Raw genomic sequence first — 23145 nt, 5'->3', positions numbered from 1 at the left:
TCTCTCTTTTTATTTGCGTCCTCTTTCACTACTCCCCTGCGACGTGCTCGATACAAGCACGAAATGATATTCGTACTTTAGGCCAGACAAGCTTCAACGCCAGGCAGCGTCTACCGGATTTCGTCGTTGAGAATCTTTCTAGCCAAGCGAATTTTTTCTGCCTTATCGGCAGAGAGCCGCGTGAAGAAATTCGCACTCACGTTCATTCCTTGATAACTTTAAGAATTTATTCTTTTTACGTTAAAACATTTAAAGTTTTATCATTAATAATGATGTGTAAGTTATTTGGAAAAGGTATGCAATTCTAGCTCAAGACTTCCACTTCATATTTTGAATTTGAAATGTTAGTGTATTATTGCAGGAAAGTCGGGTTCATCAGCCGTTTATTAAATGCTCATAAAATGAAGGAAAATTCTATCTCTAATGCAACGAAAGCCACAGGAGATACAGCTAGTCTTAAGAAAATAAGTATTCTCAAAAACTACCCTTAATGGGGGTTAAAGCAGTAAACACTGAACACGGGAGTTTTAGAATACTTATTTTTCTTATAATTAACAGATTCGTGATCAGCAAACACGATTTGGTAGAGGACACCCCTCACTAAAAATACTTTTTAATATAGGGTAGTATTATCTCCAACTTATGAGAAATCTATAGAAAGATAAAATCAATAATTAGATTATTTATAAACGATGTGAACTAATATAAATAACATAATTGTCGTTTCGGAAAGTTGGATGCCTGCGATTTTGTATTTCGCGGGAAAGAAGCTTCTTTGGGAGTTAGGTGTTGTATCATCTTTCATAGTTTCTCCGTCTCCCGCCTGCCTCCCTATCTCTCTCACTCTTCTTTCTCCCCTCCGTAACACCCGAGGAGAGACCTAACCTTTCATCAACCCTCGCGCTCGACTCTACAGAAAGCGTTTTTCGGCAACGAAAAGCTGCTCGTGTCGTGCAGTAACGATGTTTTTCCTTGCATACGTTACATGTTTGAAAAAGTGTCAGGAGAAAATGTGCGAATAATGGTGTTTTAACCCCGGGGGTAACGTGCACGCACGTGAGCGGATCTGGCAGGTGCCGCAAGGTAAATCTTAATCGAGTGTACAGCGAGACTAAATAGGGCGCGCGTGAAGAGCACATCCACTGGCGTCCCACCACGTCCGACTTTTTCCCCTTTGTACACCGATTCTAATTACGTGGAAATGTATAATCTCATTTTTCCCATTTTTGTATTGTTTTGATATAATTTCGAAAAGAAAATTTGTAAAGAAGCTAGGAAGTTTTTTAAATTGGTGATTTACTTCATTACCGCATTACGGGTATTAAAATACGAATGTAATGTGAAGAACTAGATAATTATGTTAACTGGATATTCGATGAGACTGATTTGATTAAATTAATTAAAATCTATCTGATTCTTTAATGTCTACACAGAAAAAAAACTGATAACAACATTTATTTATTTGTGTTTTAAGGTTGCATGATAGTAAATGTATCTGCATGATTAATTCACTAATTTTTATAAACTCAGGAGCAAGCAGGTTTTTAGAAAAAAATTATGTTTGTTCAATAGTCGGAGAATGATTGAAAAAATATTTTTCTTTGATATTTTTTATTTTTATTCCCTTTTAGTTTGTTTGATGAAACGCTTTTGCAATTTCGAACGTTAATTGATAAAGTAACGTATAAAAATTGAATTTCTTCTTTCATGAGAAAAGTGGATGGATACATGTTTAAGTACATGTTTAAAGAACTGTTATAATGTGAATGTTATCCTTATGTAAAAAAATGTTTAATTTAAGTGAGTTCACTCTGTATTTATAACTTTTCTACAAAAATATCAATATTTTAAAAAGCACTGACAAATTTAATTTATGACAGCCCTCCACTTGCTGACGCACCGGTGACGTCATAAGGTTTCTTCTCAATTCCACATAGTCTTTTCTTCTAAAATATTTTAGGATATTTTCAAGATATTTCATATTTTGTTTTCTTATTAAGCGCTTTCATATCATGTTCAAAAAACCATGTATATTTTTAAAATTTTCCAATTGCGCTAATATTCTTTAAAATTATAACGCAAATCCAAATTTGAGAGTATGTCATAAAATTCAAGTTTGAAGGCACCCATTCTAGAAAAAAGTTCACGTTTCAATTATTTATATATGGTGGTAATTTAATTTTTTCAGCAATTCTTATCTGTAAAATAATCTCCCCAAACCTAAATTATTCAAAAAAGAGTAATCAGAAAGAAAAAAAATAGTCGCTGAATCATTTAGTTGACATCAATTGCAGTCGTGTTTACTGCTAATTACTTAATTTTAACAATTTTTTAAGGGAGGACGTCAGATCCAAATTGGACTCTAAATTCAAAAGAAGCTGATACTGTAATGCTTCAAATTTGAAAAACAGCGAAAAACAGCATAAATGAATACCATTATCAATTAGTCATTTAATTTTTTTATTTTATGTTAATAATTAAGTTCATTGGAAATCATACCCTTATGTAGAAAACTCCATCGGAAAATATATACATGGAGCCTGCGGCTAAGAAGTCGATAGAAAAGTTAATTAATTACCGCTTCAGAAAATTTACTTACTACTCAATGCATATTCTAAGAAAACAATTTTCCTTTTAGTGGGAAGAAATTAAAAAGATCGAAAATCTATTCTTTAGGAACAATCATTGTAGTTGAAAGATTAATGCAGTTTTTTTTAAAGCTTAATTTACATTAATGATATAATGATAATTCCTAACTCAGCCATTTTTCATTTGATTCCCAATTTATTTTTTCATTTGGAAATAGAAAAATCCACCTTTTAACCATAGATTGTTCATTTTATCAGGGGGAAAATCACAAACCTGTAATCGAAAAAATTCTGAAAATTTTATTTATCCCCGAGTTTTTCAACTTTAACAGCAATTTAATTACATTTTTTCAATCCCAATAATCTTTTGTCGAGAATGTATTGAAAATGCGCTGAACTTCGCGTGTAATAACCTTTTTTTATTAGAATTGATTGCAATTTAAATTATTAATTTTAAGCTAATCTAGCAGATGCATTGGCAACTATAACGAGAGCTGACATGAATTGGAAACAATAAATCATATCTTTGGATAGAATCCATTTTTAATCCTGCAGGTTCTATATTTCTCACAGAATCTCTCAACGAGGAAATTTCTTGTTTTTTTTTTAGATCAAATTAAGCAACACGTATTTATGCGATTTAGAACAAATATAACCACAAAATTACAACTACTTAAACTTTGACATATATTGAAAAAAACACATTTAAAATTCTGTAGTTTTGGATCTAATTTAGATATTGCAATTTCGTTTGGATCCTTGTTAATTGCATAGCCCTCTCTCGAAATCTGGCAGGAAAAATTTTCAAAATTACGAAAGGGGCGAGAATTTTGTTGACAATATAGAAAGATAATTTTCACAAAAAACTCCAACTTAATTTAGCCTTTATATGCTCATTTTAAAATGTTTTGCAAATAATTCCTCTCAGCCACAAAGATTATTTAGCCCGCCGAAAATGCGGCTGTTAATTCTAAATCGTCGCTACTTTGTTCATTACATTTTTTTTTTAATTTTTGATAAATACATGCTTCCCTCCATTTTTAATGTTACGTAATGGGTGAACGCTTCCTACATCTTAAAATAAATCTACCAGTTTTTAAATATTACTTGGAAATGCTCAAAATTTGAATCAATTTTATAAGATCGCGAAGTCTTATAAAATGATTTAAAGATGAAAATTACCCCTAACTCTTTAAAATCCGATCAATTCTGTAGAGTGAATTCGGAAAAAGATGCGTTGAAAGATGACCTACAATAATTATTATGGTTAAAAAACACATCTCTTTTTATTTAGTTGAGCACTGCGAGAAATAGAGACTCGCCCAAAAAATCAGCACATTCGTTCGATAATTCTCGTTTGTTTCGTACCTTTCGCGCACGTCTACCCCCTCCTTTCCTCTTTCGCCTCTTTTCCCACCACACTTTTATAGACTGATGTTTGGGGGTAGTTTTCGCCGGCATGACGACCCTCGTGTGCTACGCACAGTTTACATGCTCAGTTTTCACTCTATTGATAATCTCACCCAGTGTCGCGCCGATAGGATTAATCCGTCCGAGCCGTTGACGAATCACGATCGTTCGCGACAGGCTCGCACTGTCTCGAGATTTTGGGGGTTAGTTCACGTGACGACTCGGCAGGCCGACGATCGGTACGTGAAAGAATCGGGAGAAGCACTCAGTTTCTGTTTTTGCATGCCGCGCGATTGCGTAGATTCGTGATATCATCGCCTCTATGTCCCTCAGTACCACATTCGAATTTCAAATAAGTTCCCACGTGTGCACATTTTTTCGCTCAAACTCTCCAGCCATTTGCAGCAGTATCGCCATCCTAGTCGAACGCGATCCCGAACGATTATTCATCCCGAGATGATGATATGCGACGACAAATAAAGAAAGAAACTAGCAATGTGCGCATTTTTTTAAGAGAGATACAAAAAAAAGAGTGCAGTTTCAGGACAGTTTACTTCATTGTTTCAATCATTGGCTCATACTCGACGGATGAGAGATAACATAAGTGTGGGGGATGTAATGTGATTTTTCTAGTTGTAGTTGTCTCAACGACTTTAAACCGTGTAGTGAAAGTGTCTTCCATGTCAGACAAAAGTTGATATTAATTTTTAAAAGGTATTGTTTTAAAAAATTCAATATATAGTTATAAAATATTTTCCGAGATCCAATAAAACAATATAGGGTGTTTATTTAAGAGAAGAATCTAATCCTGGTTTCCTGAATTTTGTGTAAAAGAAAGTAGCGTTTATTTGAATTTTTTAAATCTGTGTGGACGTGATTTTTAATAGAAGGTCGTTCGTATCTGGATCCTCAAACGCTCGTTTTCGTGACCAGTTTATCAGTCACAAAGCCTGGATTGTGCCTACTGTCAAATGAATATATGACGCATATTCCATGAAAATTCATTACAATTTTTCTGTGTTTTATTTCAATACGTTTCCCTAATCATTTAAACTTGTTTTTTGTATTATCTACCGCCACTTAGTATGTTCGCTTCTTTATTATATTAGTGAACTTTATTCTGCCGTGTAAACTAAAAAGATACACAAGTGACATTGCCGTTTAGGGTTATTTTCTTAAACATGGCAATGAAAAAGTCGACCCAAGCGGCAATGTCACTTATGTATCTTTTTAGTTGGTACGGCAGTATTAATAACTATTTTAAAAAATTTTCTCTTTATGTTCTATTAAATAGAATAATAGGTTAAAAGCTATATAAATTCTAAATATAATGAACCCATTATAAAGCCATTTGGTCACTTTTTAAAGAAGCTGTTTTAAAAATAGTTCAAATTGTAATTTTTCTTAAAATTTAAATAACATCTAAAATAACAGTCATTTTTCAATGTTATTCTGCTAATTTTGCAAATAAGTTTTTGTAGAACCGCAATTACTTATCAAACTGATAGTAAAACTTTTTCTCCACATAGTGAAAGTAGTCAAACTTAGTTAAAGTTTGGAAAAATGTTAATGTTTTTGTGTGAATTAAGAAAGTTTATTTTAAATATGTCAAATCAGTAATCATGAATTTTCTATAAAAATTGTATACACTACATTAATTTTCCTGAGATGAAAATTCAATCCGGTAAATTTAACTCTCAGGGAGCCTTTTGTGCTAGCATGCATTTTTTTAAAGTAAGGACATGTACCTGTGTCACGTGATCAATTACGTAGTTTATAATCGACGGCTTCATAATTTGCGAAATTAACAATTGTTTTAGTTATTATCTGAGAACTCAAATGGAAGGCATACGTGCCTTTTTGTATTTTGAACCGTTTCCCGACATTTTTCTCATGATATTCATTTAATTAATTATAAAGTCACCGAATATAATGAAATTTAATGTTTGGTCCCGTGGAATACTGACACATACTTTTAAATAACACGGAAATGCATTGTTTTAAATTAAGAATTAAAAAATTAATTTAAATATATATATAAACTGTTATCAGCAAGATCTCTAGGACCTATTAGGTATTTTAAATTCATCGTCGGCTAACTTCACTTCGTTGAAAGCTGAGGGGAAAACAATGTACCAAATCCACCAAATGCATGGGACAAAAGTTTGTTTTTGTGTCATATTCGTAATGAAAAATAATTAATATCATTTTATTATATCATTAAATAGTTCTTAACAAGTGAAGACTATTTTTCAAATACGCTTATATAGAAAAATTAGTTTTTACGTAGATGTTAGCAAAATAGGGTAAAAATGGACCGAATCCCATGTATTTGGTCCATTGTTTTCACCTCAGCGTTCAAAGAAGGGAAGTTTGCTGATGGTTCAGGTGAAAAAATCTAGTAAGATGTCTATCAAATTAGCACAACAATAATAAAACAGGCAAAGTTGTTTTAATCGGGGATTTAATTAAACCGTTTGCTGATCATTTACAGTGATATTTGGAAATCGTGTTTCTGCATTTGGATGCTTAAACTAAAAAAAACATATTTTTTATTATTTGAAGATGATGCGGTATTTTAAAGGTGTATCATGTTAACCCAGAATGACAAACAATTTTAAAAAGTCTAATTTAAATACATTGTTTCTTAGCTACAACATTTCCAAAATATCTAGGTAAATATTTCTTTTAATTAATGTTTTTTTAATTTATTTGGTTTCTATACCTTATTATACAAATATAACACTTCAAATTAATCATGACACATACCAAAATACAAATCTCTTTTTCCCGGGGTTGACTTTTTTACCGTTAAGGGGATTTCTATAAACAAGAGCCATTATCCTGCGATTTACCTATAGATTTTCGCGATTGGCCCTTTTTTTTGATTTTCCTATATATTTTGTTGCAACCGGGTGACACTAGGTTGACCCCCCTTCCCCCGAAATAATCCACTTCGTTTATGGAAGGCCCCTCACTGCATAAGGACCTCTTTGAAAACACGACGGCTCGAGAAAGCGTCCAGTATTTTGGGAAAGTCCGTATCTACCAGTTCCATTACCGGCATCATCAGTATTACCAGTCAGGATGAGGGGACATTTTAAAGGAGTGACCTTAAGAAAGGTAGGGGTGACTTGAAGTTGAGTGCGATCGACTTACCGATCTCCTCTTTCCAAGGTAACACCTTTAAATTGCCCCGTTATCTTGACCCGCAACAACTTGACCCGACGATAGAAAAATAACGGTAAATAAAAGTCGCCAGTAGAATTTACGGGATTAGGTAATTAATCTCTGGCAAAATTTGGCGGAGATGTATATACCACATTTTTTATATGGTCAAATACTTTTATGAATTTCAATCCGGAGAACTTAAGATTGAATGTGAAATAAACCATTTTTACCATCCAAATATCTCGGAACAAATTTTAAGTAGAATAGCTTTAAAGATAAAATGAAACTATGAATTTATTACTGTTTGGACTATTATCTACAATCTCAATTTTGAAGATTTATAACTAGTTTTAATTAAATAAATTCTCTGTGTCAGACTTAATCGAATAATAAAAAGTTTTGAAAACAGAATACCAAAAATTTAATGAAGAATCCCTACTTAATTCTAGAGGCTTATTATTAAATATAGTATTAATTGAAACGCTTTTCATCATCATAATATTTTGAATGAACATCTAGATTTTTAATGCTTTTTCATTTTTAGTATTAAGAGTTTTCCTCAAATTTGTATTAGCTGACGTAGTCGTTGCATTAACGTTTGTAACTATTTAGTTCGTTAAAACCACCATTTTAGTAGTTACATATCTAAACTAATAACAAAGAAGCAGTATTTTACAATCTCTCTAGTAGCTTAGGTCTTAGAGCAACCGATCGGCAATCGGGAAACATTGGGTTGATATCCAGCTGAGCGAGAATATTTCTAAACATTTTTTTACAATATTTTAACTCATTAACATTGATGGAAAATTAAAATCTAAATAAAATATTGTTGAATTTCTAAGCTTTCTTTTTAGTTTGGAAAATTATTTAATGTCAGTAATAAGAGTTCAGGACATTTCTTAGAATAATTCATACTCCTAATCTCTTTAATCGTAAATAAGACTTCATGTTTAGATTAGAGATGGGAATTCACGACAGACAGCCTAAATAGTCCCTCTTGATTATTAAAACCGACCAACGAGCTTAAGAAATTTTATCTTGACCTATCTCTTCTTCTTGAGTAAACTATAGTTTTGATTTCATTCTGTTCGCTATAGCCTATCATACCAGATAAGGCTTTTAGAATAAAAAATTCCACTCTCTATTAAAACTAATTTATTAAACTTTCTGTAGTAACTGCTCTCCTTCTTAGTTTTACTAGATATTATTCAAAGAGAACTATTTGTTGAAAATCATTTAAAATATAAAATTGTAGCTAAAGTTTTCGTGAAAATATCCGGACACTTAAATTTAAGAGAGACTGGTCTGTAAATTTGTTTTAAGAATTTTTTTATCTTTTTACCAAGATAGCACTATCAGCATACTTTAATGCTTGCACTTTTATAAGCAACGGAGAATATTATTTAATCGTGCGTTCTGGCATGGCTCCAGAGTGACGACCTAATTTTTTTGCAGATTGAGAGAAAAAACGCAGTCGAGTGCAGTTTTTAGAACAAGCTTTCTATAGAATCCACGCAACCAAATTTCCATCGTCCTAATAATTGCCTTCTAGATCGGACCGAGCACGAAATTTTATCTCACTGCGAATTAAATTTACGACTAAGCAAAACTCGTTAATTAGCACGGCCAAAGTTCACAAGTTATCTAACATAAAAAGTTTCGCTAATGACATTCTAATGTAAAGCAACTTTTTAACGCTCTCCGCCCTTTTTGAAAATCTTTAGAATATTTTACAAGTTTGCCATTTTTTATTGAGGAAATGATGCGCTCTTTAGAAAACTTTCCACTTAGACAATTTAAAATTCAGTCTTCAATATAATTTCATTATTACCCTTCTCCCTGGTTTATCAGTTGCTTAAAAAATAAATTGACGATGAACGAAACGCTAAAAATAACTTTAGACTACAACTGAAGCATTCCCTATACAACTTTATGCAAGTGGTATATTTCGCAATAAGCTTTATCTCAATTTATCAGAGTCTTTGCACCACCTTATCAGGATTTGTCATATGCCTAGAAAAATTTATCTAAATTTCGCTCAGTTTTTATTTTCATATCAGCCACAGTATGGACTCAAGAAATATGTATTTTATTTTTATATGATATACATTGAATAGCAAATTATGCAAGTATAATATGAATTTTTTTGTATGTTTTCAGGTGAATAGACATAACGATGGTAGATACGCAACACTTCTGCCTGCGATGGAATAATTACCAGAGCAGCATTACTTCGGCATTTGAAAACCTGCGAGATGATGAGGATTTCGTGGACGTCACATTGGCTTGCGATGGCAAGAGTCTCAAAGCACATCGCGTTGTTCTCTCTGCCTGCAGTCCGTACTTTCGAGAGCTACTTAAGGTGCGTGTTTAAATTACCTTCACCTGAAATATCTCAAGGCCTTGATGCACTTCCTTTTCAATTTTCTTTACTTGAATTTATTCTCATTTCCAATCCCCGGCCAGTGTTTTTTCAAAATACGATCCTATAAATGGATTTAGCTGTGAATTAGAAAAGTTCGTTTTTTTATGTAAGTAAACTTTAGTTCATGCTATAATGCAATAATGACATGTCTCCTTTATTCAAACTCAGAAATTCCAAGACTAATAAGTATAAATTTTTATAAAAAAGACAAGAATTTAATAAATTCAAAAAACCATACTTTTTGCGCACGAAAAAAATCTTTAGTCTCAAGTTAAGGATTTTCATATATTTAAATTAGCCATATTTCGTCATGTTTTTCGAATGTCAGACAAAATCCAAACTTCACGTACAAAATGAGTTTTATCCAATTTTGAAAAAGCTGCGTCTAATTATCATGGAAAATTAGCGAAACTCGAAAAAGGGGATTAACTAGTAGTCCCGGCAGTTCGAGAAGACTAGCCAATCTTGCGAAAAATATTTGACTACCAATCCCGAATTTCGAGACATTCAGATACTTCCTTTAAAAGGTTACACATTTTTTTTAATTAGTTTATTAATTCCACTGATTTTAATTTCAAACAGACCGTTAGAATCTGTTTTATTATAAGTTAAATTGTTAAGCAATTACACATTTCATACCTCTGTCAAAATTAATCCTTAATTATTCCTTCTTAAGTTAGCTATATAATATCATTATTTTACAATTAATATATGTAATTCATTAGTAATAATACTTAATAAATTTTGCTGCAACTACCTGCTTTAATATATAACTTTACCATTAACGCTGGTTCGTTTCTAATATTTTGTATCTAGATCAAGGATATATACTGCTGGTTTGGCTGTACCTCATTTTCCGTGTACATTAAAAAAAAATCATGTAACCACGAAAATATAAAAACGAAAGTCGATTAAATCGTATACTATTTCTGAAAAATAAGGACATTAAAAGTCATTCTTTTATTATAAAGCTTAGATTTTACATTTACACTCATCCACCGATTGAAATAAAATTTTAAATTTAAGTTACATGATAAATAATGAAACTCATAAGAAATAAATTTTTTTATCAGATTGCTTTAAAATCTGTATTTGATGATCAAGAAGTTGTAAGGCTAAATAATTCAAGTGCATTCTGCGTTAAAATCCCCGTACTAAATCCATAGGAAATAAATTTCTGTCGAATTGTCCCACATTGGGATATTTTGTAGTTTTTGATACCCGGATTAGAGTTACACTTAAAATCAACTCAAAAATTAAAATTAAAAAAATGCGTTACACGTGCATTTAATACTCGAATTGAAATAACGGTGGACTTCGCACAATTTAACCTTCCCAAGTATTATCAATAAAAATAGTACAGTGAAACTCTTCTATAGCTCCGATTTCGGGGCTGACCTTGGATGGCAACGAACTCATTATAGCCTGCTCCGCTTTTGTTTGTTCACGCCTGACTGCCCGTCTGAGTGACAGCCGCAGGTCCCGCGTACCCCGTGCAGCTCTTTCACACCAACATGCGGCGCGGCGTCAATTTTCGAAAAGGCTAAAGAAGGGAGGGCTATTGAAGATTTTCACTGTACATGAATCATTAAGAAAATCATCTGAAATATATTTTTATTTATTTTATAAACAAACTAAACCATTTAACAGAAAAAAGGAACATTTGTAGTATCAGTAATTTTTTTTTAATAATAATATCTTGAATTGTAAAATATATATCAAAATCCTATAATAACCGAATAGTTCTTAAAAAAATGTAATATTTCAGTATAATTTATTTCTTTAGGGTGAATTAATTAAAAATTTTGAATATTTAAGTACATTTATATGCTTAATTCTATGGTGATAAATATTAAAACCTTAATTTCTTTACAGGAACATGTGTAAAAAATTCAATAAATGAATAGCAATTGAATTTATTTGAGCTGATGATATGATAATAATACATTGAATTCCGAGGTGTCAAATTTTGATTCAAAAGTGGATTAAATCATTGCACAATGGGAAAACAATAAATTGTCAGTCTGCGTAGTGAAATGGGAATGTACCTGTAGTTTACATTCTTGCTCAGAAGTAAGTTCCGGGGTGATGTTTCGAAAACGCATGCCTCCGATATTTTTGAAATCTCGTACGTCAATGTACTTTAATACACTAATTACTAATATGGCTAATAAAGTATCCAAAAAAACTAATTTTCTTGGTCAAAACTTGCAATACGTATGTGTAGAGAAATGTAGATTCGAGAATTCTTCGGGGCCATTGTGTTTGCTAAAAGGGCTAGTATGAAAAAAGGTAGGGGTGAGTAGAGTTGTGACCCTACAATCTTTGTTTTTAGACAAGAAAGACGAAAATGCAAGAGGACTGGGAAGAAACAGCCACTCGTTGTTCTTTGATATACATATTCAAAAATTTCGAGAAAAAATCAAAGAACAAAATTTTTCTCTCTAAAATGTGTTGTGAATTTTCTTGGCAGGGCTTAGTCCATGAAGAATGTCACGCTAATGTGACAAAGATCCAACGATACAAAATGTGTGACGTCATTTATGATCGAAGCCCAGTAAAAAAAATCCGGCAAGGAAAGTATCTGCCGGATCTGGCTGCGTAAATTCGACTATAAATAAAGGAGGTTATAGCGAAAAATTGTTATTGTAATAATCATAGTTAAATCAGAAAATAAAAATTTAGGCCTTGACAAATCATAAGAGGGATCTGCCCTGTGGTAGCATCCATAAAAGACTCACGCATTTGGGGGGTGGGAGGGATACATTCTGAGGATTTTTCTGTATGGATACAATGTTAATTAAAATGAAGGTGGGGTAAAAATTATAATTAATAGCGTGACCTCATTTATAGACGACGCCTGTTATCTTATCTGTCTTGGTCTTTTTTATTTTTATTTTTTTATGAAATTCATAAAGTCTGTGCTAAATGTCACGTATCTGTTGCCGTTTGAATTAAGTGAAAACTAGTTTTATCTATTCAAAACACGATTTTCCAGATAATTCTTGCAAAAATCCGAAGACTTTTAGTTCTTCAATCTAATTTTGAGTTGGAAGGGGTGAGTTGCCACGGTGCCACCTCTAGGGAGGTGAAACTTCAAAGCGCGGGGTCCTGGAAATGAGAGAATGTCAATTTTAAATTCTTGACAAAGAAGAAGAAAAAATTGAATTCTTTCAATGTCTTCTGTTTCGTTGTCGAATTTCAAAATTCAAAGCCTTAAAACTTCATAAAATTATACCTTATAATTAGAAAATAAAATGTACACAGCTGTGTCCGAAATTCATTTGTCCACCCCTCTCCCTGATACTAGTAGCCCCCCCCCCCCCCCGCACCGCCTTGATTTTCAACCCAAAAGTGGTGACATCACTCACCACTTGAAACTCAAAATCAGACTGAATATATAAATTCGTTGAGTTTTCACAAAACTGCTTCTTAATGGAAAGACGCAATGGCCACTAAATCAGCCAACGGAGATAACTGATGGAACCATTTGTTTCTGGCTTTTCCTATTCTGTTTAACTGTAAAGATATTTAATTATTCAATTATACGAATTTACAAAAAAAATAATTAAGAAAAGTTGTTCATTCCTACGTAAAAATGCAGATACTGACAAAATTCCATAGCATTTCTACGGGAAAAGGCAGTAATCAAATTATAATGGTTTTCGGTTGTAGTTATGACCTTCTTGGGTAGAATTCTGCCTCCAGTTCAAGCAGTAGTTTCCTAGATAGTGTACCCAGGTGGCAAAATTATACTAAGTGGGAAATATTATATATAGTTTTCATTTGTTTTATACAGTTTTTTCATAAAACAGATGACAGTTAAACAGATTTTTTTGTAATGTCTATAAACCACATACAATTGTTCCTCCTGGGTATTTACTACTAGTTTCTTGCAGATGCTGCCTTTTCCTTAGAAATAATTTTAGAGACTTGCAATGAATTGAAATTCACCTAAAGCTATAAAATAAAAAATATATCATTATATTTTTTTTATTATCTAGTGAATTTTTATAATAGAATTAATTAATAGCTCGAATTCAAGAATAATATAAATAAGCGCATTCGGTAGTGTTATACATATACTCTATCATAGTATCCAAACATGAAAAGCGGGTAAATGGAGAGTGGGGTTAAGAACATATATAAGCAGTAGGACATATCAATTTTAAGCGTAACGTGTACTTTGATTTTCTTTCCAGAATATTATTCTTCAATTGAACATATTAATCAATTTTGTTATTAGATTTCACTATTCTATTTCACTATAAGGTTTTTAAGGAGGAGGGCGAGTTAGCGATTTCATTCGCCAATGTGCATACAGTTTATAACCCTTGCGCAAGGTATGGATAACCACTAATACAATAAATCAATATGATTGGATAATAGTTTTGTTTTTTAACATAGGCTAATTTTTATCACTGAAATATTAATGTACTATTGAAGCCACGAACAATTGTCAAGAAAAAAAGAAAATTTGTTCTTTAAGTCCATGTCATACTTACTCGAGTCCTAGCTTAATTAACGTAATTTTTTGCAACAACTATAAAAATAGTTAGTTTTTTGGTAATTATATAATTTTATGCTCATGAAAACGCTCCCTAGTAATCAATTAGGTATGACATGATCTTAGTTCAACAATAGTCCGAATTAATTAGTATGATAGGATATAGGATTATGTTTGTATGGTCGCCATATTTTTCATTAGACTTATCTCACCTTTATTTAAAAGTTAAATATGAATTGTGCCAAATTTTTATACTGTTAAAAAAGATCATGTATGTTTAATTATATTTGCATGTACCCAGTTAAGTCTACAAACTTAAACATTTTTATTCATTTCAATTGGTCGGTCTGTTTTAATGTTGGCGGGACTATAACGCCCATTGTTTCACATCCGTGCTTATTCTCAAGGAAGTATACCGAATCTGGGCACATTTACCGCACTGTTAAAAATTTCTATAGTAATTTTACTATAAATGTAATGGAAGCAATATGCATATACGTGTAGTAAATTTAATATACCATTATATTGTAAAATAATATACATGAATAGTAAAATAGAGTGTATACAAGTTGAAAGTTCTTGAATGTATTCATATGTTGTCAAATATTTAAAACTAAAATAATAACCTACACTGTTAAAATTTCTGTTGGAAACTTCCACTACATGTATTAGAAGTTAATTTCCGAAACGCAAGGTAACGCTGCAGTGCACAATGTTGTAGTTTCCAAATTCTGGCATTGGTATACTACCTTGCATGTCTTGGAATGTTATATTACAAGTCTAGTAGCTGGATATCTCGACGCCTGTTGAAGAGAAAAATTAGAACAACAAATGTAAATCATTTCTGAGAACACTTGTTCCTGGCAAGCAAATTTCTGCCCGCGAGAAAAAAGTTTGCACCAGGTCGAGCACCAGGTAGTATAATACTTATTCTACGAAAAAATTTAAAAAATGTAAATTTTGTGAATAATGAAAACAATTCCAAATGGTCAGTCGACGATTCGGTTACACCAGGTCGCGCCCCTGGTATCTTATCACGTATTCTACGAGAACTTTTTCAAAATTTAGATTGTTTCAACAGCCAAAATTACTAAAAATTATGCGTCGACGATCCGGGTGCTCCAGGTCGAACACAAGGTAGTTTAAAACATTTTCTACGAGAACTCAAACAAAAATTAATTTCGTCAATAATGAAAACAATTCCAAATGGTAATTCGACGATCCGGGTGCATGAGGTCGCGCCCCAGGTATCTCAGTACGTATTCTACGAGAACTTTCCCAAATTTTAGATTGTTTCAACTGCTAAAATGATTAAAAATTGTGAGTCGACAATTCGGGTACAACAGATCGGGCACCAGGAAATATAATACGTATTCTATGAGAACTTTTTTAAGAATTTAAATTTCGTCAATGATGAAAACGATTCTAAATGGTCAGTCGGCGACACGCGTGCACCAGGTCGCGCCCCAGGCATCTTAGTACGTATTATACGAGAACTTTTTCAAAATTTAGATTGTTTGAACAGCCAAAATGACTAAAAATTGTGTGTCGACGATCCGGGTGCTCCAGGTCGAACACAAGGTAGTTTAAAACGTTTTGTACGAGAACTTTTTAAAAATTTTAATTTCGTCAATAATAAAAACAATTCCAAATGGTGATTCGACGACCCGGGTGCACCAGGTCGCGCCCCAGGTAGCTTAGTACGTATTCTACGAAAACTTTTTAAAATTTTAGATTATTTCAACAGCTAAAATTAGTAAAAATTATGAGTCGACGATCCGGGTGCACCCGATCGAGCACCAGGTAGTATAATACGTATTCTACGAGAACTTAAAAAAAAAGAATTTGTGAATAATGAAAACAATTATAAATGGTGAATCGGTATTCCGGGTGAACTAGGTCGCTCCTCAGGTAGTTTAGCACGTATTCTGCCAGAACTTTTTCAAAAGTTAAATTATTTCAACGGCTAAAATTACTAAAAATTAGAGACGACCTGGGGCGCGACCTGGTGCTCCCAAGTCGTCGACTAACCATTTGAATTTTTTTTCATTATTCGCAAATTAAAATTTTTTTAACGTTCTCGTAGAATACGTATTGTATACTACCTGGTGCTCGATCTGATGTACCCGGATCATCGACTCACAATTTTTAGCAATTTTGGCTTTTGGAACAGTCTAAATTCTGAAAGAGTTCTCGTAGAATACGTGCTAAACTACCTGGGGCGCGACCTGGTGCGCCCGAGTCGTCGACTGACCATTTGGAACTGTTTTTATTATACGCAAAATATAAAATTGGAAAAAGTTCTCGAAGAATACGTGCTAAGATACCTGGGGCGCGACCCAGTGCATCTGGATCGCCGGCTCACAATTTTTAGTAATTTTGTCTGTTTGAACAATCTAAATTTTGAAAAAATTCTCGTCGAATACGTATTAAACTACGTGGTGCTCGACCTAATTCACCCGGATCGTCGACTCACAATTTTTAGTTATTTTGGCTGTTGAAACAATCTAAATTTTGAAAAAGTTCTCGTAGAATACGTGTTAAGATACCTGGGGAGCGACCTGGTGCACCCGGGTCAACGACTAACCATTTGGAACTGTTTTCATTATTCACAAAATTTTAATTTTGTAACAGTTCTCGTAGAATACGTATTGAACTACCTGGCACTCGACCCGGTGTACCCGGATCGTTGATTCACCATTTTAAGAAATTTTGGCTGTTGATAATTTACTTGTGCACAATTTTCGTCTTACAAACGCTCTAATACATGCATTGGAATGCTGGACGATGACTTCACGATTTACAACACTTACAATACATGTATTGCAATTTCGTCATTTCAATACCATGGTTGCAATTTTACCTTAAGCTTGTATTGCAGAATTCTGGTAGATGTGTGGTAGAACTCCAAATATTTTTAACAGTGTACAATTCACCGACTAAATTGTTATTTATAATCAAAGTGCAACGTCCGGGTGGGGTTTTCATCCAAATTCACTGCCAATGTCAGAATTTGTACTTGAGTACTGCTGCTTTTAGGTTACGTGTCTTAATTATGTATTTAATTGAACTTATCCACTTGAAACCCAGTTTAATTTATGTTGAACGAGAAACAAATATAATGCTTTAGAATTGAACATTACTTCAAAAATTATTTTTAATTTGCTTAAAGTGGAATTACCTGGCTCTTCTAAGAATTGATCAATATACATATATATTAAATTTACTACGCAGCCTCTTAATAACTATTTCATACACCGAGTTCTTAGATTTACTATACAAATGTATAGTAAATGTATATTAAAATTGCAAACATTTTTAACAGTGCGAGTTTAGATCTCGGTGGATTTCTTTGTTTCGAATGTTCTGGAAACATACCTATTAGGTGCTAGTCGTACCCCATTGCACAGTGAATTATGTGGACCACTTTGCACGACAAAGCGAGCCTAATACGCCCTGCCATTCGGTAGCTTCCTTCAGCCAGGACGTGTACCTAGACGCAGGAGCGTAGCCAGGATTTCTTTACAAAAAAGGGTGAGGGGCTTCGACTTTTTCGGGTGGGACTTCGGGTTTATGTTTAGGCAACGAGTGGCGGAAAAAGGAATTGAATAATAAAAATACTTACTTTGGGGGGAGGGGGAGGCTCGAGCACCCCAAGCCTTCCCCATGGCTACTCTGCTGCCTAGACGGTTAGGTTTAAGTGGATTATTGCATAAATTAGGCGCACTAGCTTCGTCACTTATGTAGATGCATGCGTGTGCGTTCATTTCTCAAAACGGACCAGCAACCACTGAGCGATCAAACCCTCGTCATGTAGCCCCATCGCAAGGAGATCGCTAACTTTTTTCCGAGTCTTCTCAAAGTAGATTAGTGACCCACAAGCAATTTTTCCCTCTGAATCGAACATTTTCCGTGGAAGGTAACTAGCCCCTTTTAAGGAGACCTACAATTCAAGGTAGGTTCAAACCACCAAAGCTCCGGTAGAAGTACATAGAAAAATTGCATTTGTACCGTCACAGGAATCGAACCCAGGCCTCCTGCTGGGAAGCCTGCCGTGCTGATGCGTGAGCATAAAACAAATCTAAAGCATAAAAATATTGAAACCTATTTGATTGCTTATTAGGGCAGAGTGAAAAAGGTATTTTTTTCGTAATTGAGAAGGAATACAAAAGATGTATTTTAGTATCCAGATTTTCGAGAAAAGGTTGCAGGTAAACAAAATATATCTTATGTTGGCGTATCCATGATAAAGCCAAAGATAATGACTAATAGCAAATTTTTGTTAAAACATTAAGAAATCAATTTTTTAGTATTTAAAACTATAATCATCCTCGGAACACTATGCAACAATTTAAAAATCCCAATACGTCATAAATTGACATTAAAATTGGAAAAAGGAGAAGAGTAATGTTTTATTTGATCAAATGATATTTTTCTTATTGTTAACGATGTTTATATTGATGAAAAAATTTCTCAAAGGTAATGCCTGCACCTGTAATTATCTTCCGAATGCTATTTGGCAAGAAACAAATTCCAGCATAACTTAAATTGTCATTATACTTAAATAAATTACATAAAATCATGATTTTTTTATTATTTAAGATTTCTTTTTGTATATATTTTAGTTTAATATAATTAAAGTTATTTCTAAATCATTATACACTTGGTGTGCAAGATGTTACTGTTATACATTATTTCTAATACTTGCATACATGGAGTATTACTTTTCAATTATTCTCACTAAAAAATCAAATTTCTCCGAAGAGACTATAGACCTATTAGGTGGTTGTTTATGGGAAAAATAATTGTCAACCTGATCAATATTTTCCGGGGAGCGGCGGTGGGTGAATCCTGTTAAAGCTGTTGTACAAAGCATTATTTTTTTAATTGAAAGATACACAGATAGCCAAAACAGGTAGTGTACTCACACAAAAAGTAAAATATTTATCCCCTCGGGAAATATTTTCCTAAGTGAAAAATATTTTTTTCTGAAAACTATCTTCCAATAAGTGTTCATTTTTTCAATGTTCTAGTTTAATTCAAAAACTTTTATTTCATTAAGAGCACTAGTGAAATAATGCCCCGTGTATGTAAGCGTTAGCAGAAATAACTTGTAACAGTGAAATATCATGATTACACATTAAAAGTACAACGATTCAGAAATGTTTTATAACTCTCTTAAATTAAAGTATGTACAAAAACAGTCCTAAATAGTCGAAAATTATGTTTTGAAATGATTTATATAATTTAATGACAATTTGCGATATATAAGAATTCTTTTGTCGGTTTTGGAGAAAATATATAGCTGTAATTAGTGACCTTAAGAAACTTTTCCATCAATAACAAATCGTTGTAGATAAAAATAATATAATTCACTCAAGTGAATACATGATTTTCACCTTTCTTCAAGATTAAGGACAGTTTAAAATGCACAAGTTATTTTGTTGTTGCATGATTTTCGGAGAATGATTATAGTTGTAAAACTAGTTAGTAGAACCTTTTTCATCCACTAAAAATTGAATTCGTGCTACAATAAGAGATAATTTGTTATTATTCGTTATTTTCAGCTTTAAATTGGATGGGTGAACATACGATAATTTTTTTCATCTGTACCTTTTTGTGGGTAATCGGGCTATCAAATTAAAAATGTGGACCACCTCAAAGTAAAAAAAAAATATGTCTTTTCGCCCCTACCTACTTCTGGAATTAAGGCTTAAAAATATTTTATATTTTATCTGTCTTAGCTGATTCAGAGCATAAAACATTTTCTATTAAATCAGAGCGATAAAAATGCTTGAAACTTCACTTATGATTGTCAAAATATATTTCAATATTACACTGAAAATAGGGATGAATTATGAATTGAAGGAAAGAAATATATTTTAAGGTCAAGCAAATATTTTATAGGCTCAAGAAACTATCTTCCCACAGAAAATGTCTGAATATTTGAAGCACAAAAATATATCTCTTGATTAAAAAAAATATTTCTTTGCCCTAGACAATGCGCGAGTGCAATAAAGTAATTAGTTCTTCAATTGTAGTATACATATTTTCCTAAATAAGCAACTGGATTTCTTTTAACCGAAATCATAATTATCATTGTTATTAATATACATATTTAATTTAAACAAATCACATAATTTTAAATCTTGATGAACCCTCAAACAAACAAATTCGATGAAAAATCCACCCCCAGCAGGAGTTGAACTTGGGTCGATCGATTGTAAAGTCCACAGCGTTGACCACGACGCTAACGTGACATGAAAATTTTAAGACGGAAAACTGTATTTCAACCTCGCCATAAATACCAAAGAAATATTTCTTTAGATCAAAAACATGGATATTTAATTTAACAATATATTTCTTTAATCTAAAGAAGTATTCAATTGAAACAAATGAAACCAAATTGTTAAGTTTATGACTTTAAAAAATGATTTCTTCGTTGGAATAAATGTGTATTTGTCATGAATAATTGTAATTCTAGTAATCAAATGAAATATTTTCTTCCACTGAAGAAACAAGAGTTTATGTAAACACAATACCTTTTTCATCTGAATAAATGCTCCATTGCTATAAAATAAACCTAAATTTTTGATTCAGGTATGGAAAAATTATTGATTCAAACGTGTCCCGAATCAGTTAAAAAAATCGAACTCTTTGAATCAAATATATATTTCTTTGAAAGACACATCACATTTCGACGAATCTAGACCTTTTGAATTAAGGAAATCATTTTCTTAAATGTAAGAAATATGTATTTCAGTCAAGAGAATATAGCCAAAGAATTGATTTTTTTAGATCAACAAAAGATATATGCCTGGTTTAAATAAAAATTACTTCTGTTAAAGAATATTTTCTTGATGCTAAGAAATAGGATTCAAGTAAATGCATTCACTTGGTGCTACGAATTATTTTTTTCAGTGTATAGATGTCAGTATTAACAGTTAGTGATTATTTGTTTTCAAGTGAAATCAAGTAAGGAAATAAAAATGAAAGGAGAAAATAAATTATGAATGTACTCATTCTTTTCATAACGAAAGCAGGAAGCTTTCTTTCATACGTCGATTGTGATTTATAGTGTCCTGATTTCAGTGTCTTGAGCGTTTTTATCTTTATGTTACAGAGCACACCGTGTAAACACCCGGTGATAGTACTTCAAGATGTTGCATTTAGCGATTTGCATGCACTGGTGGAATTTATCTACCATGGTGAAGTAAATGTTCATCAACGCTCTCTTAGTAGCTTTCTTAAAACTGCCGAAGTCCTCAGGGTGTCAGGACTCACGCAACAGGCTGATCAAAGTGACAGGGATGAGGTAAGGACGAATGTATGCATCAACTTTTTTCATAAATTACTCTTCATTATATATAGAAATTATTACTTTTATTGTATTTCTCAACATTTTTTACATTGTAGTTATTAGCTTTAAATGTTCTCCTTTTTATCAGATAATTTTTATTTCCACAAAAAAGATTAGAATACAAATCTATCTTTTTTCCTCCTCAATAATCTGCAAAAATGAAATGCTAAAAAAACAAGCTTCTTTAGTATTTCCTTAAAACATGTGGCCTGTAGAATTGACTTAAAGCTATTTAAAACTCGTTTTCTTTCAAATCAATATGTACTTTCATCTGCAGGTAGATTTTTTAGGTCGTCAAAAGTGCAAGGCTTTCTTTTTTACAGATAAATATCTTCTTGGTGCATCAAAGCAATTTAAAATTATTTTCATACTCCATTATTAAACAGAACGAGCTCGAGGAAATAATATAAATTTAAACTCCTTTCAAAACTATGCAATTTCACTTATGGAAACATAAACTGTATTTTAATTCTTTATTGTTTGATGACGTTATGTTGACTTACGAAATACGTGCTTCTTCATTCAATAGTCAGCAAAACCTCGAATGTTTCTTACACAACTCATTTACCCTAATTACAAACAAGACAGGTTGATTCATTATTATTTAAGAATATTATTTTCCTCTAAGTTCCATGTCATTCAGTAAAACTTTTATTAAATTTCATAAAACATTTTGAAGAACTGAAATAGTTTTGCATTATTCTGATCCAACATTTCAACGTGACGATGAAGCCTTCAGATAATGTTATCACCTTTAAAGAATTATCTTAACTTTCATTAAATGATTATTTCCTTAAACGCAATGATATAGCATATTTGATGAGTTATTTATCATTTCTTTCAAACATTTTTAAAAAAAAGGTCAGATCATTTTTAGTTTTGTTTTTTGAAAATTTTTTTATTTATATTTTATATTTTTTTTTATTGAAATAAAGCTATCAGCTCTCGATTAATTTTGTACATAATGGATAGGAATATTCTTTTTAATAGGTATTTTCGATAGTGAATATTTATAAAAATCGATAAATTATCGAGCTTGAATGCTATTGGCTTAGCCGAATTGTTTTGTCTTATCTCTAATTTGTTGTCTCTTAATCTCATCCATGATTGGCATAGGTCATGTAAATAAGGATAATCCATGTGGCCAATATTTTTTACCTTGAAATAAAAAAGACATATTATTTAACAAAATAAAATTAGTTCAAATATTCGTTTCACCTGTTATCGCCTCAATTCTTATAACATTAAATCCTTCATATATAATTCGAAGCAACATTAAAGTACCGTAGATGATAAAAGCATTTCTTACCATTATAGTTTGATATTTGCATAATAAAATTCATATATATGAAAGTTCTGAAAATTTTAGAATGTAATAAACGTTGATTATGTGTAAATATGTCAAGTGCCCCATCTTCTAGGAACCTGGTACCCACAACAGACTTCTTTTAAAAACTATGCAAATTATATTATTTAAGACTGTATTTTATAGTATAGATAGATTGTATTTGAATTGCGTTGTATGAGCAAAAGAAAAGAAGCAATGTACTTTTTAGAACTTAATGTTGCTGATCTAAAAGTATAAAAAAGTATAAGTTGAGGGTAACAAAAGTTCTCTATTATTGGTAGAAAATTTGAGTCTCTTATCTAAGGATCTGAAGCAATTGGTACTTTTATTTGGTAT

At 32.2% G+C, this 23145-nt stretch overlaps 1 protein-coding gene across 9 annotated transcripts in view; it reads left to right on the top strand.

The window, feature by feature from the left end:
* The first annotated feature begins 992 nt into the window (after window positions 1-992).
* The window catches only part of LOC117174131 (broad-complex core protein), a 69549-nt gene continuing 47396 nt past the window's right edge, over window positions 993-23145 (top strand). For 5 of the 9 annotated variants that reach the window (XM_033362922.1, XM_033362926.1, XM_033362925.1 and 2 more), the window contains exons 1-3: window positions 4130-4712; window positions 9330-9531; window positions 21225-21428. In XM_033362922.1, the coding sequence (XP_033218813.1) occupies window positions 9346-9531; window positions 21225-21428 (390 nt within the window). In that variant the 5' untranslated portion in view covers window positions 4130-4712; window positions 9330-9345. Of the gene's footprint in view, window positions 1084-4129; window positions 4713-9329; window positions 9532-21224; window positions 21429-23145 lie in introns of those variants that run through there. The other 4 variants (XM_033362923.1, XM_033362924.1, XM_033362920.1 and 1 more) reach the window with 2 other exon arrangements.

Source organism: Belonocnema kinseyi, chromosome 6 (genome assembly GCF_010883055.1).
Source record: "Belonocnema kinseyi isolate 2016_QV_RU_SX_M_011 chromosome 6, B_treatae_v1, whole genome shotgun sequence".
NCBI lineage: Eukaryota > Metazoa > Arthropoda > Insecta > Hymenoptera > Cynipidae > Belonocnema > Belonocnema kinseyi.
The sequence above is the reverse complement of the archived record's forward strand: the minus strand, read 5'-3'. Positions and strand labels throughout refer to the sequence as shown.